The following is a 12,657-nucleotide window of genomic DNA, read 5'->3' on the forward strand; positions in this document are numbered from 1 at the left end:
CCCTCTCTTTAATTGATCAAGCTAGACAGATTTTGTTAAACAATATGAAGATTGTTTTGGTGATTCACTTCCAGAAGAGTTACCTCCTAAGCGCATGGAAGATCACACAATTGATCTTATCCCAGGCAGTTCACCATCTAACCAATTGCCTTACCGCGTAAGTGCAAGTCAGCAAGAGGAGATCGTAAAACAAGAAAACGAACTGTTGGAAAAAGGGTTAGTTCAACCTAGCTCTTCTTCATACTGCTCTCCAGTCTTACTTGTTCAAAAGAAAGACGGTTCTTTCCGTATATGCATAGACTACAGATCTTTGAACAAGATCACAATCAAGAATCGTTTTCCTATCCCAAGGATGGATGATATGACTGTTGTTGTGTCTCTTGTGTTCGTATAGGGAAAGAGGGTGTAGGAGATTTGGGACTCCTAGGTGGACTTGGCACTGACTGGAAGATTTGCTCGTTGCTGTTTGACAATTCTGCCATTTGCTTTGTTGAGCAATTAGCCTTATCATGAGCAACGTTGCGCTTGTGGTACTCATTATCCTCTTGGGAAGTCAAAGGCTTCTTGGGCACTAGTGGTCTTTGTGCACACTCGATGATTACATCCGATATCTGCTTGTTAAGCACGCTAGACTGAGGATCTACATTTCGAACAGTCACGTTTGGTTTCTTGATTTCAATCGTGAGTGGCTCAGTCACTCCAACCTTGTTGAGTGAAGACTTGGATTTTCGTTTAGATTTTCTATTGCACTTCTTCGCTTTTGATACGATCTAGCCTTTAGCTGACAGAGGTGGTTTAACAGGGGGCTTTGGTATCCAAATCCATCGGTTACCTGCGTAATACCCTCGAGCATGTAGCAACGCTTTGGATATCCATCGCGGCGTTGTGCTGGCTCTCCATCGATACCTGTGTCTGTAAGGCTTGGGCTTCTTTTGTAGTCTTCCACGATATTTGTAAGTCCAAAGCCTGTCCTTGGCATTGTCTCCTGACCTTCTCGTTTCAAGCATAGCCTCACTCACTAGTTCTCTCTATTCAATATACGCTTGTATCAACTCTTTCAACAAGTCCTTGCTCTTGTTACTAGGCTTGCCTGGTATGTCAGAGCATTCCTCGTCTTTCCCTCGAGGTTTAATGAGGTCACCCTTGGTAAAGGTTGTAATTATCCTCACACCCGATAGTGTCAAGTGTATCCTCTGTGCTACATAATCGGCCTCACACTTCGTCGCCCTTTTGAAAGGTCTTTCTAGGAGGGTTTCCTTTCCACAATTAGCACTATTTGGGGAAAGATGGAATAGGATAGGCAAGCTTTCAGTTTCAATAGTTATAAGGATTTTGCACTTTCCTATAAGTGCTTGTGGATGTCCCTCGTAAGGATTAAGAGTTGCATTAGTTGGTATGAACTCTGGTTGGCCTGGTCGAGTCCATGCTTCATAGGTCAATATATTGAAATTAGCTCCTTCATCGATGAAAGCATCGATACTATGCACTTTTTTTGCGGTGAGTTTGACCCTAAGATAAGCAAGCAGTACTATGTCTTCATCTTCTAGGTCTTGGCTTATAGATTCAAGCATTTTTATACATGCCCTTGAGTCCCCAACTACACAGCTAGATTTGGATTCTCTATTGATATCTTGGGTCGTCTGTGTAGTATTATTTAAGGTGTATCTATCGTCAGGATTGTCATGTCTAGCCATCCTTGTAGTAGCTTGATGTTGTTGCATTTTGTTTTGACTAGATGTAATCCGGATGCAACCTATACATGTTTTTGTGGTATGGCCTTTTTGCCCTTGTTGGCTAGATTAGTCCATTGAGGTTCTAGGGTCTTTGTTTGTCTTTGTTCGGGTATGGGCTTTTGATTGTTGTTTTGCAAGTGAGGATCTATGCTTATGCAGAGCCCTTACTACACTAGGATCTAATTCGGAGGACCTGTCACGGCACGCTTTTTCTCTCCAACCTACTTGGGGGAGGTGCGGAAGGGGGGTTAGTCCCCCCGGCCTGCAAAGCCGTTACGCTAAATACCATGCGCGATTTGAAGGACTGTTCGTAGCCAATTTTTGAACTATTTACTCTAGATTTTAGCCCAATGTTAGATCTATAATGTGCTTTTGGCTCTATATGGTCTCTGGGTCTGTATTTTCTTATTTTGGTTTGTTGGTCCGATTTCCAAAATCGGACTGTCCGATTCTGGGTGGTCCGACCTTCACAGTCGAATGGTTCGACTGGACTGGGTCCGATTCTGAAGAGTGGTCTGATTGGTAGTTGGATCCGAGTCCTATGGTTGGTCCTACTATAGAGTGATCCAATTGTTGTGCACATCCAACTGGACAAATGGAGTGTCCGACTGGACGGGTGGTCCGGTTGGGAAAGATTGTCTGATTGGACGGTTGGGTATCCGATCGGACGGTTGGTCCGATTTTCGTGCGTCCAATTATGGGGTGTCTGATTTGAAGTGTCTGATTCTCATGTGCTCGATTTGACAGGTGTCCGATTTTGGAATATCCGATTCTGGATGGTCCGATTTTGATCGTTTGAATTTGGGAAACGGACTGTCCGTGTCCGATTTTGGGAATTGGACCGATTCTGGGAATCAGACTCTGATAACAGTGTTCGATTCTTGTAGACGAGTTCCCAGGAATGACGAAAATCACTCGATTCTAACGATTTTGGTTATGAGGGGTCGCACGAATTTTCAAAATATAAAAATAGACCCTAATGAAGGATTGTATATACCTGGAATAGTAAGTAAACTCCAAAATACAAATCAGCAAGCAAATCAAAACCTCTTGCCTTTTTATGACAATAGAAACCCCAATGTCTGTTTTTCTTTATTTTTCTTTGTTTTTTTTCTATCCTAATGCATCCAAATCACAAAGCAAACACCTACACTACAACTTACCTTTCCAAATCCAAAAAACCAAAAATCTGCTTGCTAAGGAGATCGAATACCTCTTCAAACTCCCTTGCTTCCTACCTATCTACCTCAAGTACTGGTTCGGGGAAAATTTCACTTCAATGCTCAATTCGAAGCGCGCAAGCGCTGAAGGCTTAAATCCGTTGGTCCTGGCAATGGAACCAAAATGTAGAGTCGAGCGCAAGCTCAATCGCCAAGACCCACGGACCCCTTATTGTTCAAGCGTTCCAAGCAGAGCACTAATTGCTACCTCTCACATAGTTGACGCGCTATCTATCTCTACGAGTGTAGTGAGCTTACCTCCATGCCCGATCAAGTTACCTCCTCTTTCGAGCACTCTAGTAGCTCCATGATCCAAGTGCAAGCTTCGAGCAAGCTCCATCCTCAAGCTCCACACTCCAAGCTCCATTGCCGCGAGCAAGAGGAGAAGAAAAGAGAATAGAAGAAGAGAGGAGAAGATGGAGAGCTTCTCCACCACGGTCCCTCACCCTCACACACTCACTTCCTCACTCTCTCACACTCCCTCTCTCAAGCACAAGATCAAGCAAGCAAGAATAAAAAGATGAAGAAGAAGAAGAAGAAGAGAGCTACTTTCGGCCACACATAAGAATGAGCTTCTCATTCACTTTTCAACTTTATATACTAAGCCCTAAATCCCTTTTGGGCGGTCATTCCCTTATCCATAGTGACAGGAAACGGCTGTAATGGCCCCCTGGCACGTGGAATCGCCGTCCTCGGCACGTATCCGTCGTGGACCGTGTTTTGAATTGATGGAACATTCCCTGTCCTGTTTTAAACAGGTCTGAAACGGGATAGGGAACGCCACGTGGCACCACTTACTTGCGGTGGGCTGCCGGTGATCCTGCTTGGACGATTTGCAACCACGTTCTGCTCCCGCTCCAGATCGCCTGTGCCCAGTGCCGCTGCTCCTGCCTGTGACCAGTTCGCCTACGTCTTACTCCTAGCCGCCTTCTTTCTCTTCCTTCTTCTTTTTTCTTCTCTTCCTTCTCTTCCTTCTTCTTCTTTCTCCTTCCACCTCCAACCTCTTCCTTCTCTTCCTTCTTCTTCTTTCTCTTCTTTCTCTTCTTTCTCTTTTTCCTTTCACCTTTTCTTCACTTCTCCCTTCTCTTCTTCCTTCTTCCTTGAACCTTCTCCCTTCTCTTCCTTCTTCTCCTCTTCTCTTGAGTCTTCCTTCTAAGTTCTTCTCCAAGTTCCAAGTTCTCCTCTTTTCTTCTTCTTCTCCCTTCTCTCCTTTTCCCTTCTCTCTCGACTCTTGAGTGAGGCTTGACTCTTGAGCCTTCTCCCTTCTCTCGAGCCTTCAATTTTTCCTTCTCTCGACTCTTGAGCCTGCAATTTTCAGCCTGAATCATAAATGGCTTCATCTTTCCGCTCCGCTCGTCGGGTTGGTGATCGAGAAAGAAGGTCCAATGATTGGTCATGGTGGGAAGAAGTAAATGCTGACCGCCCTTTGAGTGGTGGAGGATCTCGACCATGGACTTGCAAGCTTTGCCCATACAAGCGAACTAGTGGAGCAAACAAGGTAATCCATTGAGCCGAGCATTTGTATTTCAAATATTGATTGATTTTAATTTTTCAAAGTTACTTAAATATTAGAATATGGAATACCAATTGCCACTTGTTCCATTTTAATATTTATGCATAATCAGGTCCGAGCTCATCTCCTACATGAGCCAAATTCAGAGGTACAATTTTGTCTGAATGTGACCTTGGAGAAGCACAGGGAGCTTCGTGACCGTGTAGCAGGTCAACAAGCTTATCTTGCATCTAGACCACGACGCGTTGTAGTTGACCCCGCAACTTTTGTGACACCATCCCCATCAGATGTATCTAGAGCAGGGTGAGTATCAGGAAGTACTACCTCCACACCTATTGTAGGCATTGCATCGGCCATGGCATCAACAACGCCACATGTTGCACGTAGACAAAGCACACTTGATGCTAGTTGGGATCCCAAGAAGAAGGAAGAGGTGGATACATCAGTGACACGTTTTTTTAATTATAACCACATTCAATTTCGTGCAACCAGGTCAGAGTATTTTAAATTGATGTGCAAGAAGATTGGTGAGTATGGCCCTTCGTATGTACCTCCATTATCAGAGACCTTACGCACCACTTTGCTCTACAAGGAAAAGCACCTTGTTGAGCAAGCAACAGTGACTAGAAAGAGTATGTGGGCTAAAAATGGAGTTTCCTTGCTGATGGTTGGAGTAATACACGCAAGCGATCCATTCATGGATGGTTGCTTATTCTCGTGGGGAAATGTATTTCATATCTTCACATGATGCAGGGGACAGGAAAGCCAGCAGATGTACTTGCAGTAGAGTGGGTTACAGGTGGAGCTTATTGGCCCAGAGCATGTTGTGGGATTTGTTGCAAATGGAGAGCTCGCAAATAGAGCAGTAGGTGCTATTATTCAGGGATATTATCCGTATACACAGTTTCATATTGTATGGCTCATTGCTTGAACAACCTACTAAAGGATATTGGTAACTTGTCATGGATACCTGTCATAGAGCAAGGAGCTCAAATGATTAGCTTTGTTTTGAATCACCAGTTTCTTCGCCATCACTTCTCTTTCAGTCGAAGAAGACACTTTTAAAATACTCTAATACCAGATTTGCCTTTAACTTCTTGATGCTAGGCAGGTTAAGAGAATGCAGTGGTACCTTGAGACAGTTATTTCTTAGTGATTAGTTTACCTCATCAACATTGGTAGATACCCCTACAGGTATCTTATGCTTGGAGAAAGCAAATAACTCCACTTTTTGGGATGATGTAAAGCAGATAGATGCTATGGTATCACCTATTGTACATTTATTGAGAGTTATGGATGCTAAGCAACCTTGCATTGGCAAGGTATATGAGACTATGGATAGGCTGAATGAAAAGTTGCAGGAGTTGGCACCAAATGATGAGGCGTATGAGGAGATACACCATTAAGTTGTGATGAGGTGAAACTCCTATAGCTCACCTATCCATGCAGCTGCATTTGTTGTGGATGAGTTCCAGGGCAAGGGTCAGGAGAATGACACTGAGGTTATGGATGCATGGAGTCTTATATTGTTTGATCAGGCACTAGATGAAAGATCAGAGATCAGCTTTCATGTTATAGGACCTTTCGGGGTTTTTTTGGTTGTGGGGATGCATAGGAGGATCGCTGTAAGATTGGGGCAGCTTTGTGGTGGGAGGACTATGGTTCGGATGGTCCTGAGTTGCAGCAACTAGCCATCCGTATTTTGAGTCAGTCAGTTAGCTCCTCTTGTTTGGAGCAATTGTGGAGTACATACACTCACATTGCTTCAAAGAAGAGGAACCGTCTTGGTGTGGAGAGGACAAACAATCTAGTATTCGTTAGTGCTAATTTGAGGATGTTATGTTATATTATGACAACAAAACCTGATCCATTCACAGAGTGGGAGATGCAACAAGAAGAGGAGACGCATGCTGATGTTGAGGGAGATGCAGCAATTCATGGTACACATGATGATGAGGCTGGCACTTCAGGAGTGGCTAGAGCAGCCTCAAATCATGATAATGATCTTTGATTTAGTTTACTTATCACGAGTCTCATGATAAATGGCACATTTACATTATATATGATATTATGATCATTGATGATAGTGTGACACTTGGACTGTTGACAGTTGTGCCATGCTGATATTGTATTTGTACTTGAGTCTTGCAGTCTTGCAGTTGTTCTTTGGGCTATTTTGGCATGCCGCATTTTTCTTCAGTCTAGAGATTAGACTTTATATTTGTAGTCTTTTTTGGGGCAATGAGTATGTTCTTTCAAAGATTAGACTTCAATTTCATATTTGTAATCTTTTAAGTTTTTTGGCAATGGTACCATAGGCATGTTCTTTTAGCTTAGACTTTAAAGTTTAGTTCATTGCTCATTGTTTTATCATTTTTGGCATATATATTATGGATTTTATTATTTATAATTGAATAGTTTACCTCTTGAGCCTTGTAAGTTGCAATTCAATTTCTAATGAGTAGTTTTAGAATGATGCATGATATCTTGAAGTTAAAACTTAAAATGATTTGTCCTTGTGGATTATATACCTTGGTTTTGAGTTTTAACACTCCAAAGTCCACATGGATTATGAGTGAAATATTAATTTCTTTTTTATGAATTTTAATTTTTTAAATACGGTTTCTATTCCCACGTCCCTGTTCCCTAGGTTTGGCCTCCCCGTTCCCGTTTCCCGTTTCATGTTTCTATATCCTTATCCCCGTTTTTTACATGGCCAGCCGTGGCCTAGCCCCTTTTTCCCATTGTCCTCCTATCTTCCTAGCTTCCTTCCTATTGCCCATCTACCTTTACAATTTGCACGAGTGAGAGCCCCGTGTTCTTAAAATAAATCATGTTGTGCCTTGCGCTCTTTTACAAAAGTATTGACTTGTACTTTTTCTTGTGCACCTTTCTCTTTGATTTAGGACTTTTCTACACTTCTTGTGTTTCCATATTTTTCTTGGCGTGCCTTCATCTTCCGTTTCACTTTTGCCTTGGCCTTGTCTTCTGCTTTAGATGATTTTCCACCTTGTTCGTCTGAGGGTCAACACATGCTACCACATCTTGTGGATATGGGGCAGCTAGCTGGTCTTTCTCTACCTTTGTAGTGATAGTTTGTTGGCCAGACATTGACTGATGATACTTTCACGATTCAGAAAGCTAATGCTTCTAATCTTTGGTTAGCCTTGGATGTATGGGAGTTGTTTGGGCATGTGTTGGGGGCCTACGAATCAATGCTGTTGAATCTTTTCTTATTGATTGCATGGCCTTCAATCTGCCAGATTTAGGATGGCAAGGTAAGATTGTACAGCACGACAACATTGTAAGGCATCTTGGTTGCCCCTTGGGGGTTGATGTGAAAGTCTTGCTGAAATGGATATCGTAAAAATTGGAAGCCAAGTTTGTCTATTGGAAATCTCAAGCTTGGCCATTCCATGTGCATCTCAAAGTATCCCGGACCATTATGCTTCCTATGCTCGCCTACTTCCTTCCATTGTTGCCTTGGAACAATGTTTCCTTGAAGGATCTTGCTTGCTACTTCCATTTCATGTTCAAGAAGAAGGATTTTGTGCAGGCAAGTATATCTTGGATATCGTGGAGTCATGTTTGCACCTTGAAATCCATGGGGGGGGGGGGGGGACTGTTTTGGATGCGGGGATCCAAATGACAGGCCTTTGTTGGTCATTGTTTCAGGCCTTGTGTATTGGTCAACAACCCTGGACTCTTATTGCTCATGCTTTCCTTGAAGAACGGGGCCTTTGGCATGGCACTACAAGGGTTCAGGGTTCCTGGTGGCATATACTTGATGTTGAGGCTCACTTTTCTATGTTTGCCTCATGTCTTCTTAACCATTTGGTGTCTTCATGGAAAATTGTCCTTTCCAAGGCTTATTGGAATCTGGTAGAGGACAGAGTGGCCGTTAATTCATTACCAATGTAAATTCTAGTGGTCTCTCTGATTCTTTCATGGGAAGGCAAATCAGAGGAGAGACCTAAATTTAATCGCATGGCACTCCTTGGATTGACCTCGCTGGCTGATGCCACTCTCTTGCCTTGAGGCACCTTGATGTCCTTTCACACCATGAGAAGAGTCTTTCAGGTATCACGTGGCTACAATGATCTCTGGTGTAGTTTCTGATCTCTTGCAGGACGGGCAGCCCTTTTTTGTTCTGGATTCTGATTAGGAGAGGGATCCTGCAAGGCATTTGACCCTTCAATCCTCTTCAGTTAATTAGATCTATCATCTCATGATCAGAGATCATGCATGGATCACCACCAAAGACAATTCTCTTTGGGGATTGCACAAATTTAAAGCTTGGTGGAAATTGACAATAATGGAGGGATGGATCAATAAGATGCCATTCAAATGCAGGGTATTCATTTGGAGAATATTGGTGGGGGGACCTCCTTCTTGTGTCGGCGACCCTTCACCGCAGACGTATATCTAATGGGATTTGTTTCTTTTGTACCATTGCAGTGGAGTCTTTCTATCATAGATTCATTTCTTGCCCTTTTGCTCAGAAGATTTGGGCCCTTCTCTTGGACATTTGTCTTGCAGTGGTAGGCACAAGGATACATCCGCTTAACTTGGTTTTGGAAAAGCTAAATACAATGATCTGCCTCAGCCTCACATGAAGATTATGTTTCACTTTCTTAGATTTTGGGATTGCTAGCATATTTGGGTCACTCACAATGCCTTCATTCTTTATGCCGCCTCAGGCATTGAGCATCATGTTGCAGAGTTTAAGGGACTTCTCTAGTGGTAGCTTGACCTCCTACACCATGCTAATATCTTGCTTAGAGATGATTTAGTCCCTTGGCATACAACAATCTCCTTTGTTCCTTTGTCATGACTTTGTATCTTTTATGTAGGATGGACTAGAGCCATCCAACATCTTGTAATCTTGCAATCTTGTACTTGTATTTTTTCGTAATTAATACAATTACGTATTACCAAAAAAAAAGAGAGTGATTGCGCTTGAATTGTTCTAGTATGCATCCCTTGATGTTTAGACTCAAATGGAGCACTTTTGCAGGTCATTGCTTCTCTTGTGGGAAGTTAGGCCATTTCATGGGTGCCTGCCCCAGAAAAACAGATGTCAAGGTTAATCTCAATACTGACGCAAGCATGATGGTTGATCTAGCATTGATGAACGCCCTTTATAGGATGTAGGTAAAGTCAAACGACCCATGCATCTTTAGCTTCTCTTGAGTTTGCTTGGATTGATATTCATACAAGAAAGGGGGAAAAGCTTGATGTTGAGCTGCCCACGAGCACATTAGCAGGATCTCAAGACTCCTGTCATACATATATAAGTAGAAAGGATAAGTCTTTTCATGAGTATAATACAAATGGTATGGCTTCCTCTGGTTTCAAGTTGCGTGGTAATACGGGATTGCATGTTGATCATTCTTGGGATTTGCCAGTGTGTCTTGCCTTTGGTAAGAAGGGCAAGGTGATCCCTGGGACTACAATTATCTGCGATTAGCTTCTAGGAATGTGGATGAACCCTCTATTTCCAAGCCTGAGCTTCATGGGTAGAATGCCTTTGTCATACTTGCAGATTTTCTAGATGAGGGGTTGCTCGAAGCATCGGCATCTAAGGTTAAATCAAGGTAGGATCAGACTCGGGTCTAAGCTTTGTTTGGTTTATGAATGAAGATAGACACTTGGAATGTCTGTGGTCTTTGCTCTTACACCAAACAACATGATATATGGCATGGTTTGCATGAAAATGCATGGGATGTGTTATGTGGTGTGGAACACAAGAGTTACGTCTTGAGCCTGACGATGCTTCACATCACCATGCTTTATGGGAATGGATTAGACCCATTCTCTCCCTTGGTAGAGAAGGCTTGCTGATGGATGATTTCAATGTGTGTAGACACATCACAGTTTACTTCTCCACACTCTATAATGGATGCACCAGAAGGCCATGACTGGGATGACTTCGCATCAGTGGTCCTTAAATAGGATCTTTGGCCTTGGCTATGTCCATTGAATTCCGGATATAACTTCCAATTGGCACAGCACAGGCATGGAGTTGTCTAGATCGGATCTATGTCAGCCAAATAGTACCTTTGCACTGTTTCTGGGCAGGTTATCCTTGCTTTAATTCCTCCTTTTTTGAGCCATGAGGTCTTCAATGGTTACATGGTCTCTTTAGTTCACTGTGAATCTTGTGCTCTTGTACTTTCACAGTAATTAATATAATTACTCTTTATGAAAAAAAAAAAGATATGCTAGAGGAGTGAGGCAACAGTGGTGTGGGGAGGGTTAACGGGGCATGCTGCAGCCAGCAGAAATGCCATGAAGGCAATGCAGTCCTGATGTTGTGAAAATCAGTGTGAGGCAGGAGAAGGCAGAAGAAAGGGCAGGAAGATGATGCGAAGGGGAGAAAATCTGCTCGAAAGTTGAATGTCCTTATGAAGAATAATTGTGTCCTGTAACCGCAGTTCTTGAAAGAACTCCGTCATAACAGGTGGTCTCGTGTAATTTGCTTCGGTCAGACAAAGCAGTTGGACAGTGTTAGGGTGTTGTCCAATGGTTCTTGACTTCATGGTATGTTGATAGCACTTTAGAGCCATGAAGCTTGTGACATAAGTTTTAGGTCCCCAGTAATTTGTTCTTAACAATTATTTGATAAACTTTTGGTTGTAATTAAGCCAATTACTTGGCGAGCAATGAAATTACTTAGTGAATTGGAATGTAAGTTTTGGCTATGACTTAACTGGATAGGAACCTATGATGTTTAGAGCCTAAGGCTATGTTCAAGGCACTTTAAAGCCAGTGCGACTTTTCTCTGAAGGAAATTTCTCCATTCAGAACGATGTGGTTTTGGATCTTGAATAAGATTTTTGCTGTATTTTAGCACTCAATCCAAAAAATCTGAAGTTTCTAATGTGCAGCTTCCTACCTACAAACGGATTAGCACTATGAGGACAAAATTGAAGTATGCCATACAAGCAAACGCTGGATTTGAACTGTCTTGAAGGTTGTCTAAATGGGGCACTCGAAATATGAGTAGATTTGAGCTGCAGAATGTGGCAACAGAAGAGCAACCTGCAGTTTGTATTTGTAACATATCAATGATCTAGCTGATGCTAGGTCTCTTGTTCTATCCATACAACTGTATGTCAAGGTGTGCAAGGGCTAGTTTTGATCAGGTACAAAATATGAAATGTCTGTCAAAGCTCATCTGTACAAAATCCTTTTTGCTTGATAGAGGGTGCATAATGGCTTGTAAATACAGAATCCCTTACATGCACACTGGCTGTGTATATATGGCAATTGCACAGAAGAGGAGTTAGTACTATAGGCCCCAGAAAATTATTGCACATTTGCATTCTCCAAATATAGTCATTAAATTGATCAAATGATATCCTGATTGATGAATAAACAAGGATGTCATTATGTAAGGCTTCCTTGTGGTTCCTATAGGTTTGTAAATTGACAGGGTGGTGTTCTAGCATTAAGAAAGCAACAAACAAAACTCATGTGGAGATATTTGGAAGCCAACTTTATCCAATGATTTACTGTCATTATACTTTTCTTCATGGGAAAATATCCCATAACTTATTGTTTCGTTTGCCTTAATCAAAGTACATCTCTTAATCCTTGCAATTATCATAAGATGACATTCCATCACTATGACCTCGTTTTCATAATCTGTCACCTTTCACTTTTTGCATTCCCATGATCCTTGACCTTCCATTGGCATTACCATTGCTATTTTTGTGAAACAAAAGAATGAACACAAAACCTATGAATGTGTTTCACAATGATGTTATTGAATGGATGGACTGATAAATGGTGATGATATGGAGTAGAACCTAATCATTTCTATGATCTTATGTTTTTATGTTCAAGCCGGTGGTTCCATAGTAAGCTTTATTATAGTCATGGTTACCAAATATTTACTTCAAATGAACTAGTGGCCTGTAATGGTTTCCAGAAAACCAAAACACAAAACAAATGTGAGCAATGGACGTGAAAACTAGCTTGTGCTTTTGTTGGCACCAATTGCAAATGTTAACAAAGTATCTTGTTGATGTCTAAGAGAAAAGAGAAGTTGATTATGGCTCCACTTGCTTGGTCACCAAGATGGATGTTGTGCTGTGACCACTTATAAAATGCGTTGTTATGGGTTTGGGCGCCCCTCAACCACGAGTATCGATGTAAGCCCCAATGTTCAATTAATACAAAATCA

The 12,657-nt window shown here is 42.0% G+C and overlaps 1 protein-coding gene across 2 annotated transcripts in view; it reads left to right on the forward strand.

Annotated features, from left to right (window-relative positions):
- UPL7 (ubiquitin-protein ligase 7) overlaps positions 1 to 12,218 on the forward strand; it is a 112,231-nt gene extending 100,013 nt beyond the window's left edge. The window contains exon 15 of one of the 2 annotated variants that reach the window (XM_087694746.1): positions 11,357 to 12,218. In XM_087694746.1, the coding sequence (XP_087550872.1) occupies positions 11,357 to 11,440 (84 nt within the window). In that variant the 3' untranslated portion in view covers positions 11,441 to 12,218. The remainder of the gene's footprint in view (positions 1 to 11,356) is intronic. The other variant, XM_087694747.1, reaches the window with a different exon arrangement.
- The last annotated feature ends 439 nt before the right edge of the window (positions 12,219 to 12,657 follow it).

Source organism: Lygodium microphyllum, chromosome 15, assembly GCF_053477565.2.
Source record: "Lygodium microphyllum isolate KBCC chromosome 15, Lygodium_microphyllum_v1.1.10, whole genome shotgun sequence".
In the NCBI taxonomy this organism is placed as follows: Eukaryota; Viridiplantae; Streptophyta; class Polypodiopsida; order Schizaeales; family Lygodiaceae; genus Lygodium; species Lygodium microphyllum.